The sequence below is a fragment of the Phycodurus eques genome, chromosome 8 (assembly GCF_024500275.1).
Source record: "Phycodurus eques isolate BA_2022a chromosome 8, UOR_Pequ_1.1, whole genome shotgun sequence".
Taxonomy (NCBI): Eukaryota; Metazoa; Chordata; class Actinopteri; order Syngnathiformes; family Syngnathidae; genus Phycodurus; species Phycodurus eques.
In genome coordinates, this window is record NC_084532.1 from 979,607 (window position 1) to 999,805 (window position 20,199).

The window sequence follows — 20,199 nt, forward strand, 5'->3', positions numbered from 1 at the left end:
CTACATCTTCGTTTCTTAGTTGCCTGAGTAAGTGAACTATTACGTGCCGTGATCTATCTCTGGTCTGTTTCGTCATCGTTCACGCCGACACTGACCCTTCCTCCACATCACATCCAGTAGGCCTACTGTTACATTTTGTTACATACATACATATTTATATCAATTTCGTATTTATTTATTTACTTTTATTGTTTTCACCAGGATTTTCTGTGTTTATTTATAGAGCACACTTACAAAGTGCTGCATGCTTATAAAAAAAGTATGTACCGTATTTTCACGACCATAAGGCGCACCTGCGCACGAAAAGGCGCCGTCTCTGTTACGGGGTCTATTTCTGTATTTAACACATACTTAAGACATAACACATACACATACTATTATTGGGCGCAGGCATGGTAGAACATACGCTAGCTTAAAACATACGGTAGCATGCGTGCATGCTAAAACAATGTTTTTTAAAAGGCAGCGGGAGCAAAACTGAGTTCGGTTGTACTTTAACAATGTACTCACCTTATTTTTGGATCAATCCTCATCCACAAATCCATCAAAGTCCTCATCTTTTGTATCCGAAATGAACAGCTGGGCAAGTTCTCCATCAAGCACGGCAGGTTCCCTCTCGTCATTGTCGGAGTCAGTCTCGTTGACGTGCGGCTCTTCAGAAATGATGCCGGCTTTTACGAAAGCTCGAACAACAGTGCAAGACACGTTAGCCCAAGCATCCACAATCCTTACACAAATTGTGGCGTAACTCGCCGGGCGCTGCCTCCTAGTCTTAGTAAAGCTGTTTTCGCCATCTGTCATCCATCGCTCCCATGCCGCTCGCAACTTCACTTTGAACGCCCTGTTTACACCGATGTCCAGCGGTTGGAGTTCCTTCGTCAAGCTCCAAATTATTGCACTCAGTCGAATGGTGACTGTCGAGACGTTTCTCCTGGCTGTACTTTGCTCATTAATCCATTGCTCGAGTTGGTCTTCCAAGTCGGGCCACCTCGCCTTGTTTCCGCGGAAACTCAGCTTCGTCTTCTTGACTTGGCAAAGCTCGTTTTCCTGCGAACCATGGATTTGTTGATCTTGAATTCTCTCGCGGCTGCTCGATTCCCATGTTTCTCCGCGTAACTGATAGGTTGTAGTTTAAACTTACTGACAGCGTGTCTTTAGCGTCCTCTGTCGCGCGCACCCTTCCCCCTTTACGTCCACATGCTGTCCTCGGTCACGTCCGCCTTTCCTCTATATAAGCAGCGTGTAGGCAGAAAATGCTGCCAGTCAGTCGAGCGGAGCGCTTCATTCAAGTCACACAACAACATTTACAGATTTTGGAACTCGGTGCACACATAAGGCGCGCCGCATTATAAGGCGCCCCGTCCATTTTGGAGAAAATTGAAGACTTTTAAGTCCGCCTTATGGTCGTTAAAATACGGGATATATAACATACACATACCATTCTTACACACATGAAAGTAGTGCTATTAAGAAGAATATAAAATGCATACCACAAGAAAACACTTCAAAATACTCGAAATGAAATAAAACTATATTCAAAACTAAAAACACGATCAATTTGCCCTGAAGTGAATATGTGTTGATTATATTGATGAGTGGTGAAATGATCCACCTGTTTAAAACGGTTGTTTTAAGAGCTTTTATCATTTTGTTGTTGTTTGTTTGTTGTTTTAAATCAGTGGTCATAAAAACAGAACTAAAAGTGAATGATGTGATGATACAACTGCTACCTGGTTAGGACATTGGGTGGAGCATCTTACCGAGAGGAATCTTCTCCAAAAGGTACAGGTAGCTGGCAAAGAAGTCGCTCCTCATTGTGTGGTGCAAGTGAAAGGACAAGCTGTGGCGACACATTGTGTCATCTGTCTCTTTCCAGCGATCCCTAAAAGCTTGGTGAGCTCCCTTGTACTCAAGGTTCGGTGATGAGCTGTGACCATCTTCAAGTGAAATCTCCATTTTACTGTTTGTGGTCTTGTTGCACTTCCCTAAATTTGCAGTTGATGGTTGCCAGGGAGAGAAAGAGTGTGTCCTGGTGCCCGTTTGGATATCGTCTCTTCAGCTGCCGCGTTATCTGCCAAGATGAATGTTCAACACGATTCGTCTCGTCAATGATCAAATCCTTCAGTCATATATGTATATCATGGGGCAGTGCTGAGAATGTGCAGCACATCTTACCGATCGCACAGTTGACGCATAAGAGTGAGAAGCCTTCTGTCTTAGGATGAATACGTTGAGCAGAGGTGAGTGAATTTTAGACTGGAAATTCCAAAGAGTCCAGTAGGTCATAACTCAACCTCTTGCTGCCATGTAATGTGGCTCCTAAAATTGGCGCACGTCTCATGTTTGTAGACACCTCCCATTTTATTTCAGTAACAGCTTGGCAGATATTATCGAGAAAAAAAAAAATGACTTTGACTAAAAGTCAATCATTATGTAATCCTTAAGATTCAGCATGGATGACTGTATTTCATCTCTGTAAAACATCAGGATTTAATTGGTCTTGAAAAATGCACACAACCCTGCCTAATTTGATCGGTTTGAAAAAATGTATATAAAATAGCGCTTCAAAATCACGAAAATCAAGCCCTTCTCGACCCTGTTCGGTGGTGTGGGCATGTCCACTGAATGCACTGAAACCACACCCTGCTCAAGTGTCAACTGTGTATCAAATGCCACATAACTTATGGCCTAAACTTCCCAGGTTGGAGCCGTGAAAGGATATCTGTCGAAAGCCTCCGTTGGGCGGAATATAGCCCATCAAGTCGTTGAAATGCTTTCCGTGGCCCGACGAGAGGCGTTACACCGCCCACAATGCATTGCATTTCAACATATTACGGTAGCCTGAATAACGTAAATCACAGAACACTTGGGATTTAATAACGACACCAAGCTGTTCTGTAATTTGTGGTATCCAGGGGAGATTTTTGGTTTCGGGGCGATGACATAGCTAGCGAGCTCACTGCGCGCTGTCGTGGTAAGAAATGCGCCAAGTAATTATAACGAAATACCTCGCAATTGCGCCGGGTAGCCACGACTGCAAACAAAGGCCCTCAGTTCGTTTATAGTGGGGGAGGGGCAATTCATCTCAGATTCCGAGATGTGTCATCAGGCGTTGTTTTAGCCACGCAAAATGTAGGCAAACTGAAAAATGGTGGAAGCTATATCAGCACAATTCAGTAGCTGACGACATTGATCTCAGTGTTTGCACATTTACATTTATTTTCAAATACGTAGAATGTACTTAGAAAAACATCTCTGTATTCACTTTACAACATGATCTTGACTGCACAGATGCCTTTTTTGTTTTTCACCAAACAAACAAACTGAGATAGGCTTATTACTCTCCAACTGCCATGTCGAACGCAAAAGTAAGGCCAATGAAGACCTTGAATCAAGCCCAACCTGTTTAAAGTAAAAAAAAACTGTTGGCCACGTAATGAATAATCCAAGTCGAGTGCAATTAGTAGAAAGTCAAAACTGGACCAAGTCTTGGACAAGGAAATCGGGTCCAAATTCAAGTGCGTTGAAATCTAAGTTTAAAGCACATGAATGGCTTACTCGGAAAATAAACTCATGATATAAATTGCAGTAATTGACCTTTAAAACTGCACAAAAGTCACCTACACTGCGATTCATTTTCTCACAGTCATGCATTGCTTCATTCTTACTAACATATTTCAGCTTGAATCTCATTATCACTGTATTAGTCTTGGAGTGTCAGGCAGTTGCAGTAGTTATACGGATCATACGGCCATGAATATCATCAAGAGCCAAGCTAAATTTAGAGATGTGACATCAGCTGTCACATATGGGTGGAGCCTAACTACATGTTGCTGAGAGGTGCAAGTGCTGCCTGCAGAGCAGGCTTATCACGTTACAGTATATTGGTCATGAAAATGCAATTCAAATCATTCCATGAAAAAAAACGTTTTGGGGGGGAATATACAAGGCATTAAATCTCACATGGAACAAGTATCAAGGCAAATATAGGACTTAAGTGTTGTGTCATAAAATAGAACATTTAATGAGGAGACATTTTGCCCCAATTACGACAAGTGGTCATGAAAAAGGGCAATAAATAAACGTCGCAAATTACTAACATTTGGCTGATGTTCAGTGTAACCTTGATTCAACCACTATGATTTGACCTACTTACCAATCATACCGTCATATTTTGTCTGACAACCCCAGGAAGATTTGCTTTTTCTATGTTTCAAAAGCTAATGGGGATCCCATAAACTAAACAACATGCATTCCATATTCCATGAATGAATGAATGAATGAATCAATAATATATTTTATAAAGACAGAAAAACTATTTAACTTGTCACCAGATGTTGGGAACCATAAAAAAAAAAAAAGTTATCCATACAGTACATACAAAGAAAGTAGAACAAATAAGATCAGAAATTAAGTTGTGTGTAATAATGTGAAATGACACAGGGAAAAAGAATTGAGCTTTTTGTAGGCCAATGTGAACATCTAATATTCATTTGCACTGACAAGGGGCTGGATTACTATTTGATTATTGATAGACTTTAGGTGTTGTCTTGGCTTTCCATGCCTTTTTGCAACCTCCCTTTTTGCATGTGTTCGATACGTTATCCCTGTGTCATTTCACATTTTAAATTTGTTTTTAATTTGTACTTAATTTCTGATCTTATTTGTTCTGTTTTCTTTGTTGTATCTATGGATTACGTGGGGACATTTTCAGGTCAGTAGCACCTTTGGAAGTATATTTAGTGAGAAAAATGGTGACGTGTTAATCTCGCTCTCCTAATCATGGCGGCAGTCCCCACCGTACCCCCACCGTCGCAGACCCCGATAGGGGGAGAGAAACGGGGGCAGACTGGCGAGCGGTCAGGGAAGCGGCGGCTTCCCTCGCAGCGTACCATCAGGCTCGATCCTGAGATCCAACTACTAGCTTTTTAACAGCAGCAACTTTAAGATACGCTTTAGGAGCTGGAATCACCGAGGCTGCTGGCACCAGATTTGCCCTCCAGTGGTTCCTCAACAAAGGATCGAAAAAGTCCTTTATTGTTATTTTTCGTCACTACTTTCCTCGCGTCGGGAGTGGGTCATTTGCGCGCCTGTTGCCTTCCTTGGACGTGGCAGCCGTTTCTCGGGCTCCCTCGTAGTGTTGTTGCGTTTGCGAACGTTTTCGTTCAGAAGAACAAATCTTTTTAGTGAACGAACTGAACCGAATCAGTTCATGAAATGATTAGTTTTTTTTTTTTTTAGCTCGGCCTCCGCACCCGCTCGGCGCCTCTCACCGTGGGCAACTCCAGAGTGGAAGAGAGTCCACAGGGGAAAAGGCGAGTACAGCAGGCTACGTACTCTGAAGACCCTCATCCAGGATGCTGCAAAGTCATTTCTGCAGCCGAATTCGATAGCTAAACATAAGTTTGACACACACACACACACACACAATTTATATTCGACTAAATGAGTCCACTGAAATATGTACAGGAGGATGAAGAACCTGACAATAAATTCAAAGTATGTTCATTCGTATGTTCATTATGAATAAAAAAATATTTCAACAGCTATGTGTGTTTATGGTTGTGTGTTGCTGGAGTGGGGTGTGGGGGGGGGTTATGTTGCGTTTAGGACTATTATTTCCGAGGGGCTGTGAATGCATCGCTCTGCACATTGTGGGGAAAACAGGAGAGAAAGAGAGAGAGCCTCGAGGTGAATGGATTTAAAGGTACAGTACATTGTTCACCATGCTCCTCTTCCTTTGCTTGTTTATATTTATTGGATGATAATTTCATTTGAAGAAGATAGCTGGGTTATGCTCCAGCGCGCCCGTGACCCTAGTGAGCAGAAGCGGTACGGGAAATGGATGGCTGGGTGGATGGAGAATTCCATTCAAGGTGGATTTCGCCCCCCCCCCCCAAAAAAAGTCATTTCAATTTCTAATGTTATTTTTTTTTGCCACCCAATGTTTGGCGCCCCCTCGAGGCCGCGGCCCACTTAGCGTTCGCTGACCCCGCCCCCTGAATGCAATCATCAACGTCCACCAACTTGAACAAAGCCGGTGTTTGGAAATTTAAGCAAGCTGTTTTTTTTTTTTTTCGTTTTTTTTTTTTTTTTCCAATTCCTTCCATGAAAACGTATCATTATCCATCAGAGCGCAATAATATATGTTAATGACTGCCACTTTCTAGAGATAGTCCATTCCTCTATCTACGGTTCAAGTCAAAGGAAGAAGGCGCCGGTCACGTGATCAGAGCTCCCGCAGACGCACCTTGGGAGGTTCGTCGACCGAGTCGAGGTCGTCACGTCTGCGCAGCCGAGAAGGCCCGTGGCCCTTCCCTTCCCTTCCCTATCAAAACATGGACACCTTGCAAACCGGGGATCCGCGCTATCTTAAAAGGTAACGGCTTTTCGTGCTAGCTTGAAAGCTGTTAGCATGGTGACGCTAACATCTTACCTTCCTGACCACCGGAGCTCGCCTTCACCCGAAAGGCTTGGCCGTTGGGAATTTCAGGGCAACACCCCCCCGAAAAGCTCGATGTCATTGATTCTGCCAGCCTCATCCCGCTCCGTAATCACCGGCCATTGTATAGCGGACCCGTTTCACGTTAGCAGACTCAGTGGTGGCCCCGCTTGCTTTTCGGTGGAATGGGGAAATCCGAGAAAACCTCCTTGATAATCAACATCTCTTTGACGAGAGTGTCCCCGCCAGGGCAGGCGACAAACGCAAACATTTGATTTCGCACGACAAGCTAAAAACATTCAGACAGACAAGCTCGCAGTACAACGTGCAAATCCTTCAAAACCAATTAAAATGAAGCACGATCAGTCTGTTTTGGCCTCCCAAGCTGCTTGGAAGTCAGTTTAAAGTGTTTATTCACTAAAAACAAAAAAACTAATTTCATATTTCAGTGTTCGGCTCAAATAAAAAAAAAAAAATCCTTAATTGGATAAAAAGATGCAGGATTACTCTGGGAAAGTAATACAATTACAATTGAGGTTCTTTAAACTCTCGCACGGAATCATCCACGCGCATATGACCTGCACCCGATATAATAACTGTACATTCAAGTCGCAAGATTTTCCCCAAACTACAGTCTGTCAAAATGCCGAGTCTACTTGGAACGACGACAACACACCAACGATTTGGAGTATCAGTTCTGGAGAAATGTCGTTTTTTATTTATTTATTTTTTAAATTATTATTATTATAATTATTTTTTTGTCTGGGGGGGGGGGGGGGGGGGAATCATTTTTGGGAATGTTTTTGTGTGACAACACCTTGAGAAAATCTTGTTTTAAAAAAAACAACAAAAAACTACAACCTTCAATTTAGAGTAACGCAGTTTAGAGTAACGCAGTTTCTTTTTTTCCTCTCTTTGAATGAACCAACCATGAAAACGCTGATTGGCCGTTTATCCCCTTTTATTCAAGGTTTAGGGTTTAAAAAAAAATAAAGATAATAATAATAATAATAATAATCCCCCCCCCCCAAAAAATCAATGCAATTATAATGGCTGTAAATTATCCGTGGATTTTCACTATTTACGGTTCGTCCCTATTCGCCATAAATATTGGAGGTGCGCTGTATTCTTCATTATTTCTCACAGGGCCAGTTCTACACATGCATACTTAAGGCGGCAGACTGACGTTAAGGTGGCATCATGTGACAGCATAATTTGATTTTATTTGAATATTTATTATCATTATTTACAGTGGGTATGGAAAGTATTCAGACCCCCTTAAATTTGTGCACCCTTTGTTATATTGCAGCCATTTGCTAAAGTCATTTAAGTTAATATTTTTCCTCATTAATGTACACACAGTACCCTATATTGAGTGAAAACAATGGAATTGTTGAAATTTTTGCAGCTTTATTAACAAAAGAAAAACTGAAATATCACAGCCAAAAGTATTTAGTAGAAAGCACCCTTGTGAGCTAATGCAGCCATGAAGTTCTTCACACCTGGATTTGGGGATCCTCTGCCATTCCTCCTTGCAGATCCTCTCCAGTTCTGTCAGGTTGGATTGTGAACGTTGGTGGACAGCCATTTTCAGGTTTCTCCAGAGATGGTCACTTGGGTTTAAGTCAGGGCTCAGGCTGGGCCATTCAAGTCACGGAGTTGTTCTGAAGCCACTCCTTCGTTGTTTTAGCTGTATGCTTAGGTTCATTGTCTTGTTGGAAGGTGAATCTTTGACCCAGTCTGAGGTCCTGAGCACTCTGGAGAAGGTTTTCGTCCAGGATATCCCTATATTTGGCCGCATTAATCTTTCCTTTGATTGCAACCAGTCGTCCTGTCCCTCCAGAAAACCACCCCCGCAGCATGATGCTGCCACCACCATGCTTCACTGTTGGGACTGTATTGGACAGGGGATTAGTAGGGCCTGGTTTTCTCCACACAGACCGCTGAGAATTAAGGCCAAAAGGTTCTATCTTGGTCTCATCAGACCAGATAATCTTATTTCTCACCATCTTGGAGTCCTTGAGGTTTTTTTTTTTTTAGCACTCCATACGAGCTTTCATGTGTCTTGCACTGAGGAGAAGCTTCTGTCGGGCCACTCTGCCATAAAGCCCTGACTGGTGGAGGGCTGCAGTGATTGCTGACTTTCTAAAACCTTCTCCCATCTCCCGACTGCATCTCTGGAGCTCAGCCATAGTGATCTTTGGGTTCTTCTTTCCCTCTCTCACCAAGGCTCTTCTCTCCCGATGGCTCAGTTTGGCCAGATGGCTTCTATAGCTGAGAATTGGACCGCCAGGGTCCCCACCTTCGACCGCCACACAGCTCACTATGCACCTGACCCCCTTGGCCCCTCCCACAGGCGGTGAACTCATGAGAAGGGGGAGACCAATTGCCTCTTTGGGCTGTGCCTAGCTGGGCTCCATAGATGCAGGCCCGGCCACACCAGGCGCTCTCCTTCGAGCCCAACCTCCAGGCCTGGCTCCAGAGGTGTGCTCCGGTGACCCGTGTCCGGGCAAGGGAAACTGCGGTCCATTTGTTATTCATCATAGGGGATCATTTGAGCCCTGCTTTTTCTGGTCCCTCACCTAGGACTGGTTTGCCATGGGTGACTCTACCAGAGGTATGAAGCCCCAGACAACTTACAGTAGCGCCCCGGATCATCGGGACACACAAACCCCTCCACCATAAGGTGACGGTTCAGGGAGGGGCTATATAAAATATGTCATCATATTTATATATTTTTATTCCTGCAGTTGACAGCGTGTTTTTTAAAAACAAAAGGTGTTTTAATAAGTTTAAAATGAATTCAAAGTGTGTGGGAGGGTAAAATGATGTGAAGGTTTTTTTATTTGTTGTCTCTGTCTGGAATGCAAGCCCCACAATAAACTGTGGTCTATTTGCATTTCTCCAACACAGGAAAGTGAAGGGATGTACTCTCGATGTCCACCCAACAGAGAAAGCCATCGTGGTCCAGTATGAGGTCGAGGCAATGATACTTGGAGAGCAAGGGGATGCCATGGTTGGAGGTCGCAAAGAGTGTCAGAAAATGTAAGAAATGTTGTTTTACTTTGACTGTTATTTTATTGCTTTTAGGTTGTGCACAAGTCTTTTTAAATATATATACAATGTCTCAAGGCTAAGAAGAATATGCAATGATTGTCTTCATGACAGGTTTTTATTCTGCTGAACTATAGGGCGTGCAATATGTTTCTCTACCCCACAGCATTCGTCTGAAAAGCTTGAATTCCAACACGGACACATCATCGTTGGCTCAGAAAGTGATGGAAGAATGTCATTTGATTCATCCCTCAAAACTTAATGAGGTTGAACAACTGCTGTTCTACCTTCAAAACCGCAGACAGCCAAATGGTAATGAAGAGTTTACCAAATATACAGTTGAAATTTCTATGACAAGGATTCTAAATTCCTTGATGATTTGCATTGTCTTTTTTTGTACCTTGCTGTTCACAGATGACCAAGAAAAAAAACGTACCTCACCTCGAGATTTTGCACCTTATGCAGCTGTCGAGGTAATAAATAACGAGGAATGTTGATTATAATATTGGCACAGTTTGAGTGCAAACACTGGTGTGCATTGGTGGGAAGGGATGTAGTACAAATATGAGTACAAATGTACGAGTAGATTTTTCAGGTATATGTATTTAGACACGTGGATAAACTTGTTGGTACCTCTCTGTTAATGGAAGAAAAACCCACAGCGGTCACAGAAATAACAATGGATCCCCGATCCAACTTTTTCATTTCCGATCCAATACCGATATTGCAGCTGTGGATTTTGTCTGATACTGAGATCTGTCCGATCCGATATCAGCAGTAATCATACATAGTTAATTTATTTTGTACGATGGATTGTTAGAAAAGGCTTGATGAAGTGATATGACTCAAACATAGAACAATCATCACAAACAGTAAGTCTGCAAAAAAACTCGCCAATGGGTTGCGCAAAGAATGTACCACAATTGAATATAAATAAATAAAAATTATATTCGGAAATCCTGAAAAATAGCTTAAATAAAACCAATAACAAAAATATACAGTGGTTACAGAAAGTATTCAGAGTGCTAGGCTTTACACGATCAGGATTTTTGGGGCCGATCAGCGAGTTTAAAAAAAAACGATATCCGATAACAAGATGGAGGAATGTGTCTATTTAAATGACCTGTTCATTTACTGTACATATTTGTGTACTTAATTGCTCCAAAAATTATATTTACAATAAATAATGTATCTTTGTTCCTCTATTTATGCCAGTGAGGCATAGTGACAGACAGAGAACAAATGAATGGTCTTCTATTAGATGGCAGGAAGTAAATACAGCAATTAATGTATCCACTTTTTGTGACATTTTTGATTGTTGGTGTGCTGTGAGATTTTTCAATTGTAAAATATGTTCCTTGGCTCCATAAAGAAAAAAAAAATGGAAATCACTGCTCTAGTCAGATCGTGTATTCTAATCAGTCAGGTCCAACCAACGTTACATGGCAGAAATAATGCGTGCTACCTTAATGTAATTAAATTGCTTTATTTTTAATTAAATGACTTCACCCACACCAAAATTTTAGAGCAGGATTTGACAGAACATTGGCATGATTACCTACAACCGTACGTACTACCACTCTCTTACTAGGCTACATAACATTTTTGTTGCCTGCTTGCGAACCGTATCGTATTCAAAGTACGTGAACATACCTCAAAAAAGCCTTTAACGAACGTCCTCTCCTGTCCTGAGCGCCGGTGACCAACAACACACGTTTTTTCCCCATTTTGTCCTTACAATATAGTCGGCGCGATCCACTTTTGTTGTTGTAGCCACGGTAACGAGTGAATCCGGTCGCATTTGAGTTGACAAGATAAAGCCCAATGATCGTAAAAAAACAGGATGCGGTGGTATCGGAATTCAAGATTTTATTGCAGTAGTCTGACCTAGTGCAATCTTGAAAGAGCATATTTGTCTTGTTGTCTGATCAGGGCATTACGTGTTGGCTGTGTCAGACGTGTTGTCTGTTCCACACCGGCAAAGTTTTTTTTCTTCTTTTTTAAATAACTCTATTGGCAGTCAGATATTTACAGGACAATGCCAAAAGACATGCGACAAGGCTGAAAATAAACTAGCTTTTGTATTCAGATATACTGTGTACGATGGCGACGCGGAGTAAATGTCTTTTGCGGAGTCGTTGATCGGATCGGCGAATTATGACAAAGCCGGTCAGCGTAAAATGCTAATTATCGGCCGATAAGGCCGATTAAAATCGGTGTAAAGTCTACAGAGCACCTTAATTTTTTCACTCGTTATATTGCAGCCATTTGCTAAAACCATTTACTGCATTTTCTGCACTATAAGGCGTACTTAAACGCCTTTTAATTTTCTCACAAATTGACGGTGCGCCTTATGTGTGCACTGAGTTCTAAAATCTGTAAAAATGTTGTTGTGCGATTTTGGTAAGCGCTCCGTTTCATTGACTGTCGGACCATTTCCCTCCAACATAGGGACGTAAATACGTACAGTACATACGCTTACCTCCGCCACGCCTCCGGTAGGTATACTGTACTACCGGTATGCTGCAAAATATTTGTTTGGCTAAGGACCCCCGAAAATGGCTTCAGCGAAGAGACATGTTTACGAGGCACAATTGAAACTACAGGCTATCAGTTTCGCGGTTGTAAATGGGAATAGAGCAGCCGCGAGAGAATTCAAAAATCAAGAACAGCCGGGAGAAGCTTCTCTACAGTCACCATTCGACTGAAGGCAATAACGATAGCACAAGACATAAAGATCGAACACTTTCAAGGACGTCCGTCTTGGTGCTTTCGTTTTATGAAAAGGCGCCATCTCGCCATCCGCGCAAGGACTACCGACTATCCTGGACGAAAACATTCTCCAGAGGGCACGGGACCTCAGACTGGGTCGAAGCTTCACCTCCAACAAGACAATGACTCTAAGCACCCAGCAAAAATAACGAAGGAGTGGCTTCAGAACAACTGTGACTGTTCTTGAATGGCCCAGCCAGAGCCCTGACTTAAACCCAATTGAGCATCTTTGGAGAGACCAGAAAATGGCATTCTACCAACGTTCACCATCCAACCTGACAGAAGTGGAGAGGATCCACAAATCCAGGTGTGCATCATTCCTGAAAAGACTCATGGTTGTATTGGCTCATAAGGGTGCTTCTACTAAATACTGAGCAAAAGGGTCTCTATACTTGTGGCTGTGTGATATTTAAGTTTTTCTTTTTTAATAAATCTGCAAACATTTCAACAATTCCGTTTTTTTCTGTCGATGGGGTGCTGTATGTACATTGAGGACCAAAAAATGAACACGAACTTCAATGATTTTAGCAAATGCATGCATGTTTAGACTCTCAAAAAAGCATTATTTTATTTGAGAACAGCATGGCGATCAGCGCATTGCCACGGTAACAGCGTTTGTCAAAAAGTCACAAACGTAAAATCATGAAGGCCTTAACAGTCTGAGCAAATATTAGTTAGAGCATGTAATGCCTGGATCAGACTAAAAGATAAATTTGGTCTTTCACGATTGAACTATTTTAAAAAATAAATAAATAAAAAATGCCATAGAATCTTGCCCTACCGGCCAGACAGTGGCAACACTACACATGTATTCAAAGAAAACCGTATCCTGTCTTTTATGGTCACTGGGCTTCATCTTGTCAAAGCAAACAGTCAGGTAGGCGTCACCAGAAAACGTGTCACCGCAGAGCACGTACAACTGTTACCATGGTGACGAGGTTGTGGTCAAACATTGGATTGCTTTGCGAAAGAAAATGTGGTGTCACTGAGTCCTCAGGAAAAGATGATTTGGGCTATCCATTAAAGGATTGCTTGAGGGACGGGACGTTCACGTACTTTTAATGCGATACGGCTTGCAAGCAGGCAAGAAAACGTTATGTAGCCTAGCAAGCTAGTGCGAGCGTTCTGTTGAATAATGCTCTAAAGTCTCTGTAAACATTGCTTTGGGCACGTGAATAAATGTTGACAACGGCAAGCACGGAAGGCGATTCACCGGTCACAATACGCAAACTAATTGGTCGACGTCAAGGTCTCGGAGAGTTGATTGAAGATGAAGTTGAAGCTATCCCAAAAATCAAACATGCTAGACTTTTAATTTTGGGATTGTTGGGTCAAATTGCTGGGCGTGGATTATGTCGCATAACAAGAAGTTTCGTTGTTGCCAACCAAATAGGTCGGGCACGATCTGGGAAATCTCCGGCGATAGCTAATCAGGCCAATATCGGGGCTAAAATCCTGTAGTCTGATCTCGGCATTAACTTGCTAGTGGGAGAACAACAAAGTATGAAACGTAGATGCCCTTCTGTGTGAACTGTCAAGTGTGTGAAATTTTGAAAAGATATTGCAATCTGGAGGCACGGTGGAAGACTGGTTAGATTGTCTGCCTCACAGTTCTGAGGACCAGGGTTCAATCCCTGGCCCCGCCTGTGTGGATTTTGCATGTTCTCTCCGTGCCTGCGTGGGTTTTCTCTCGGGCACTCCGGTTTCCTCCCACATCCCGAAAACATGCGTGGTAGCTTGATTGAAGACTCTAAATTGCCTGGAAGTGTGAATGTTAGTGCGAATGGTTGTTTCTTTATGTGTGCCATGCGATTGGCTGGCAACCAGTTCAGGGTGTACCCCGCCTCTTGCCCGATGATAGCAAACCCACGAACCTCGTTCGAGTGCCGGGCCCTCTTGCTCTGCCGCTGAGTCTGCTTATCGTTTGTTCTCACAAATGGCATTTGCTGCTGTCTCTTTCACTCCTTGTTCTTGAAAATTCGGGCTGCTGTTCATGTATTTGTCATTCATGTCTTTTTGATGAGGACAGCCCCAGAGTTTCTTCAGGTTGTCCACCACGTTTGTTTTGCTTTTGCATGGGTGACAGCGTGTGCATCTCACATGCATCCTGTTTGTCCTTGACCAACCGTGTCAGCATTCGTCATTCCCCAGTTTTCACCTGCTAGAAGACTCCACTCACAACTCCCTCCTTTTCCACCACATCGAGGTGGAAATTCTTGCAATCATCAGATGATGCAAGGCAGGCCGCTGACGCCGTTGCTGCTTCACACCATGTAAGTTGAGGTCGGCTTCCAGTGTCCACTTGAGTTTCACAGTCATGTTGCCAGGTCTCTCTTTGGCCATGCCGAGTCCAGTCTGTGCATGACCTCATGTTCCTGTGACCATTCCTGCATTGCCTGTGGATCTTGGAGCATTCTCAACATATTGGCACAGGTGTGTGTGTGTGTGTGTGTGTGTGTGTGTGTGTGTGTGTGTGTGTGTGTGTGAAAGGGAGAGAAGGTAGTTTGGCTAACTGCAACGAGAAGTAGACTTTCCTCTTTCTCTTGTCAAACAGGAAGATACCTCTCCTTAAACCATATATTAAGCGGAACCCTATCGCTAATATCCTAGCGACTTTCTTTACCTCTTTCACATTCTCTAGCTTTCTATTCGACATCTCTTTTCCGAAACACTCATTCTCAATGGGGTTTTGATCCGGCGAGTTGGCTGGCCAGTCGAGCACTGTGATGGCATGGGCATCAAACCAGGTTTTGGTGCTTCTGGCGGTATGGGCAGGGCCCAGGTCCTGCTGGAAGGTGTAATCTGCATCTCCATACAGATCGTCAGCAGAAGGAATCGTGAAGTCCTCTTAAAACATTCTGGTAGACTGCTGCGGTGACCTTGGATTTAAGAATGCACCTGCACTGGACATTGCACCCCAAAACATGACTAACTGTGGATATTTCACACTGGACTTCAAGCAGCTTGGGTTCTGTTCTTACCCCGTGTTCTTCCAAACCCTTGGACCTTGATTCCCGAATGAAAGGCACACTTTACTTTCATCGGAAAAGAGGACCTTTGACTACTGACTTGATGAGCTGAAAGCCGGAATTATGTAAAAATAACAAATAAATATGTAAAATTGTTTAAATTGTGGGCCCTTAATCTATATGAAATCTTAACTTTTTGAATGGAACTAAAACTTTTGATATTCCAAATTTTTGGAAAGGGTGTGTGTGTGTGTGTGTGTGTGTGTGTGTAGATATAGATATATATATAGATGGATATATAGATATATCTATCTATAGATATCGATCTATAGATATAGATCTATAGATATCTATATCTATAGAGATATAGATATATAGATCTATATCTCTATAGAGATATAGATATAGATGTATAGATATATCTATATATATATATATGTATAGATATATATATATATATCTATATATAGATAGATATATATATAGATGTACTGAACAAAAATATAAACGCAACACTTTGTTTTTGCTCCCCTTTTTCATGAGCTGGAGTCAAAGATCTGAAACTTTCTACATACACAAAAGGCCATTTCCTTCATATTTTTTTCACAAATCTGTCTAAATCTGTGTTATTGAGCATTTCTCCTTTGTCGAAATAATCCATCCCACCTCACAGGTGTGGCATATCAAGATGCTTATAAAACAGCATGATTATTGCACAGGTGTGCCTTAGCCTGGCCACAATAAAAGGCCAATCTGAAATGTGCAGTTTTGCTTTATTGGGGGGGGTGTCAGAAAACCAGTCAGTATCTGGTGTGACCACCATTTGCCTCACGCAGTGCAACACATCTCCTTCGCAGAGAGCTGATTAGGTTGTTGATTGTGGAATGTTGGTCCACTCCTCTTGATTTGCTGTGCGAAGTTGCTGGATCTTGGCAGGAACCTCGAACACGCTGTCGTATACGCCGATCCAGAGCATCCCAAACATGCTCAATGGGTGACATGTCCGGGGAGTATGCTGGCCATGCAAGAACTGGGATGGTTTCAGCTTCCAGGAATTGTGTACAGATCCTTGCAACATGGTGATAGTCGTGGATGAATGGCACAACAATGGGCCACAGCATCTCGTCACGGTATCTCTGTGCATTTAAAATGCCATCAATAAAATGCACCAGTGTTTGTTGCCCATAACGTGCGCCTGCCCATACCATAACCCCACCGCCACCATGGGCCACTCGATCCACAACATTGACGTCAGCAAACTGCTCACCCACACGACGCCACACACGCTATCTGCCATCTGCCCTGAACAGTGAAAACCGGGATTCACCCGTGAAGAAAACACCTCTCCAATGTGCCAGACGCCATCGAACGTGAGCATCCGCCCATTCAAGTCGGTTCCGACGGCGAACTGCAGTCAGGTCGAGACCCCGATGAGGATGATAAAACTGCACATTTCAGAGTGGCCTATGCTGTATTCCAACAAGTGTTACGACAATGCCGTTAAAGTGTCATGGTGTCGGTCGTGACGGGTTGCCTTATTTTTCTGATGAAGTCCTCGTTAGCACACACTTGTCCGCAATTATTGGACGTGATATTCAGGCGATGAAGCTTGACTTTGTGTCGATGCCCTTGTTCCTCGCCGTCTTTCCGTGGTTTGCCTGCCACGCGTGTGACTCTTAATAGAGTACTGTTACTTTTGCATATGACTCAAGTAAAAGTAAAAAGCAGTCCTTAAAATAATTACTTTAGTAAGAGGAGGAAACTACTCAATGAAAAAACAATCGTGACTAACTTGTGAGTTTTTAAAATCAGAGCAACGTCAAATAAAATCAAAATAACTACGTGAAATATGAATGTGCAAATTCAGATATTGCTGAACAATGTCACTGAATCCAGCCATCCATTTTCTGTACCGCTTTATCCTCATAAGGGTGTCAGGCGTGCTGGGGCCTATCCCAGCTATCTTCGGGCGAGAGGGTTAGGATACACCCTGAACTGGTCGGCAGTCAATCGCAGGGCACATATAAACAAACAAAAAACTTGAGAAATGTTATATATCGATGAACCCTAGTTATACATGATGAAACCTCTCTGGAATAGTCATCACACGCCAAAACGTCTTGCCATTTGACGTTTTTCTGCCCAGAGGCCTGAAATCGGGTCATTCGAATTTCTCCAGCTTATCGACATCACTAGCAAATATCTCCGTCTTCCCTTTGCGCTCCCGAGCCAGCGCTGTCAACATAACACGTGCTCTCACAAGTGGGTCTTCTAAACAGAGGTAACCAATCAAAGGAAAGGGGGCGGTTTTAGACAAATGTGGACAAAGCGGATACAAAACTCAGTCAAACAGAAGTAGCTGTCAAAGAGGCCTTTTTTTATTTTGTTTTATTTTATTTATTTTTTAAACTGAAATTGGCACTTTTTCTACCAAGTCTATTATGGCGAGTCACTCTATGGAGGTATTCCTTCTTCAGAAAGGACAGCGTGCAGGCGGAGGAGATTGACTAAAGCAGTGAAAAAGACGGTGACTTTCAAGCACCATTTCTTATGGGGTTGATACTGTTAAGGGAGCATTAAAAAAGATGTACTTTCACAAGTGGAACCACACATTTTTATTCTTGCACACTGCCAAAAGGGTCGCATATGCGACCATTTTGGTCGCAATCTCCTCCAGCCTTGAGTCTAGAAAATCAACTTCTCTTCCTTTTTAGCTCAATGAGGAGGCGAGCATCAACAGCATTGATGAGTATTTGGAGCTGCTGTATGAGGACATCCAGGAGAAGATCAGGGGTGCCACACTGATCTTTCAACTGGCCCGCAACCCGGACAACCTAGAGGAACTCAAACAGAACGGTACATATTCTTTCAAAATATAATCACATTTCTGGCCAGTCTATTCTTGAAGTGATGTCTAGAGATGAAACTGTATAACATTTTCACATTGCGATTATCATGACCAAAGTGATCACCATGATCGGTATTCTAGGGCGGCTGTGGTTCAGTAGGTAGAGCAGGTCGTTTCGGTCACTGCTTCGAATCCCGGCTCCGACTGTCCACATGTTGAAGTGTCCTTGGGCAAGACACTGAACCCTAATTTGCTCCCAATGGGCCTGGGAGCGTCTGGCATGGTAGCAGTCGCCCATTGGTGTATGAATGTGAGTGGGTGAATGTGAGGCTTTGTAAAGCACTGTGATGGTGTCGATAAAACGCTATATAATTGCAGTCTGTTTACCACTTCTTAAAAGAAATATAAACCCAAAAAATACTGTAGTTAACAAAATAAAATGTGTATGGTATTTAGTCAGCCACCAATTGTGCAAGTTCTGTTACTTAAAAAGATGAGAGAGGCCTGTCATTTTCATGATAGGTATACCTCACCTATGAGAATCAAAATGATAAAATAAAATAAAATCCAGAAAATAACTGTCAGATTTTTAAAGAATTTATTAGCAAATGATGGTGGAAAATAAGTATTTGGTCAATAATGTCCCCAAAGTGTTCTGTAAATTGACTGTTTGTTGTACTAGAGCGGCTCCAACTACCGGAGACAAATTCCTTGTGTGTTTTGGACATACTTGGCAAATAAAGATGATTCTGATTCTGATTCTGATAACAAAAAGTTCATCTCAATACTTTGTTATATACCCTTTGTTGGCAATGACAGCGGTCAAACGTTTTCTGTAAGTCTTCACAAGGTTTTCACACAATGTTGCTGATATTTTGGCCCATTCCTCCTTGCAGATCTCCTCGAGAGCAGTGATGTTTTAGGGCTGTCGCTGTGCAACACAGACTTTCAACTCCCTCCAAAGATTTTCTATGGGGTTGGGATCTGGAGGCTGGCGAGGCCACTCCAGATCCTACAAATGCTTCTTACAAACCCACTCTTTCGTTGCCCGGGCAGTGTGTTTGGGATCATTGTCATGCTGAAAGACCCCGCCACGTTTTATCTTCGATGCCCTTGCTGATGGAAGGAAGTTTTCACTCAAAATCTCACGATACATGTCTCCATTCATTCTTACCTTTACACGGATCAGTCCTTTGTTTGACTCAGACATTAATGTATTTAATAGTTGTTTAACCCATTAATCTAATTTCCGTATTTTCCCGACCATAAGGCGCAGTCTCAGTTACGGGGTCTATTTCTGTATTTAACACATACATAATGTGCACCGTATTATTGGGCGGAGGCATGGTAAAACATACGGTCGCATGCATGCACGATAAAACAATGTTTTTAAAAAGGCAGCGGGCGCAAAACTGAGTTCAGTTGTACATACTATTAAAGTATTTAACAATGTACTCGCGTTATTTTTGGATCAATCCTCAGCCACAAATCAATCAAAGTCCTCATCTTCTGTATCCGAAATGAACAGCTGGGCAAGTTCTCCATCAAACACGGCAGGTTCTCTTTCGTCATTGTCGGAGCCAGTCTCGTTGCTGTGCGGCGACTCAGAAATGATGCCGGCTTTTACGAAAGCTCGAACAACAGTGCAAGCAGACACGTTAGCCCAAGCATCCACAATCCTTTCACAAATTGTGGCGTAACTCGCCCGGCGCTGCTTCCTAGTCTTAGTAAAGCTGTATGATGCCAATTGTCATCCATCGCTCGGAACTTCACTTTGAACGCCCTGTTTATACCCGTGTCCAGCGGTTGGAGTTCCTTCGTCAAGCCTCCCGGAATGATGGCAAGCTCCGAGTTATTGCACTCAGTCGAATGGTGACTGTAGAGAAGCTTCTCCCGGCTCATTAATCCATTGCTCGAGTTGGTCTTCCAACTCGGGCCACCTCGCCTTGTTTCCGCGGAAACTCAGCTTCGTCTTCTTGACTTGGCGAAGCTCGTTTTCCTGCTTCCTCCACTTGCGAACCATGGATTCGTTGATCTTGAATTCTCTCGGGGCTGCTCGAGTCCCATGTTCCTCTGCGTAACTGATAGCTTGCAGTTTAAACTGGAAGCGTGTC

General features: G+C 42.9%; 2 protein-coding genes across 2 annotated transcripts in view; one reads left to right on the forward strand and one right to left on the reverse strand.

Annotated features, from left to right (window-relative positions):
* The window catches only part of ntmt2 (N-terminal Xaa-Pro-Lys N-methyltransferase), a 28,125-nt gene extending 26,169 nt beyond the window's left edge, over positions 1-1,956 (reverse strand). Inside the window, exon 1 of the mRNA XM_061683204.1 lies at positions 1,761-1,956. Coding sequence (XP_061539188.1) covers positions 1,761-1,956 — 196 coding nt within the window. The remainder of the gene's footprint in view (positions 1-1,760) is intronic.
* A 4,145-nt stretch (positions 1,957-6,101) lies between these two features.
* Positions 6,102-20,199, forward strand: part of kifap3a (kinesin-associated protein 3a) — a 92,632-nt gene continuing 78,534 nt past the window's right edge. The window contains exons 1-5 of the mRNA XM_061683203.1: positions 6,102-6,379; positions 9,356-9,487; positions 9,663-9,808; positions 9,911-9,969; positions 17,952-18,093. Of these exons, the coding sequence (XP_061539187.1) occupies positions 6,339-6,379; positions 9,356-9,487; positions 9,663-9,808; positions 9,911-9,969; positions 17,952-18,093 (520 nt within the window). The 5' untranslated portion in view covers positions 6,102-6,338. The remainder of the gene's footprint in view (positions 6,380-9,355; positions 9,488-9,662; positions 9,809-9,910; positions 9,970-17,951; positions 18,094-20,199) is intronic.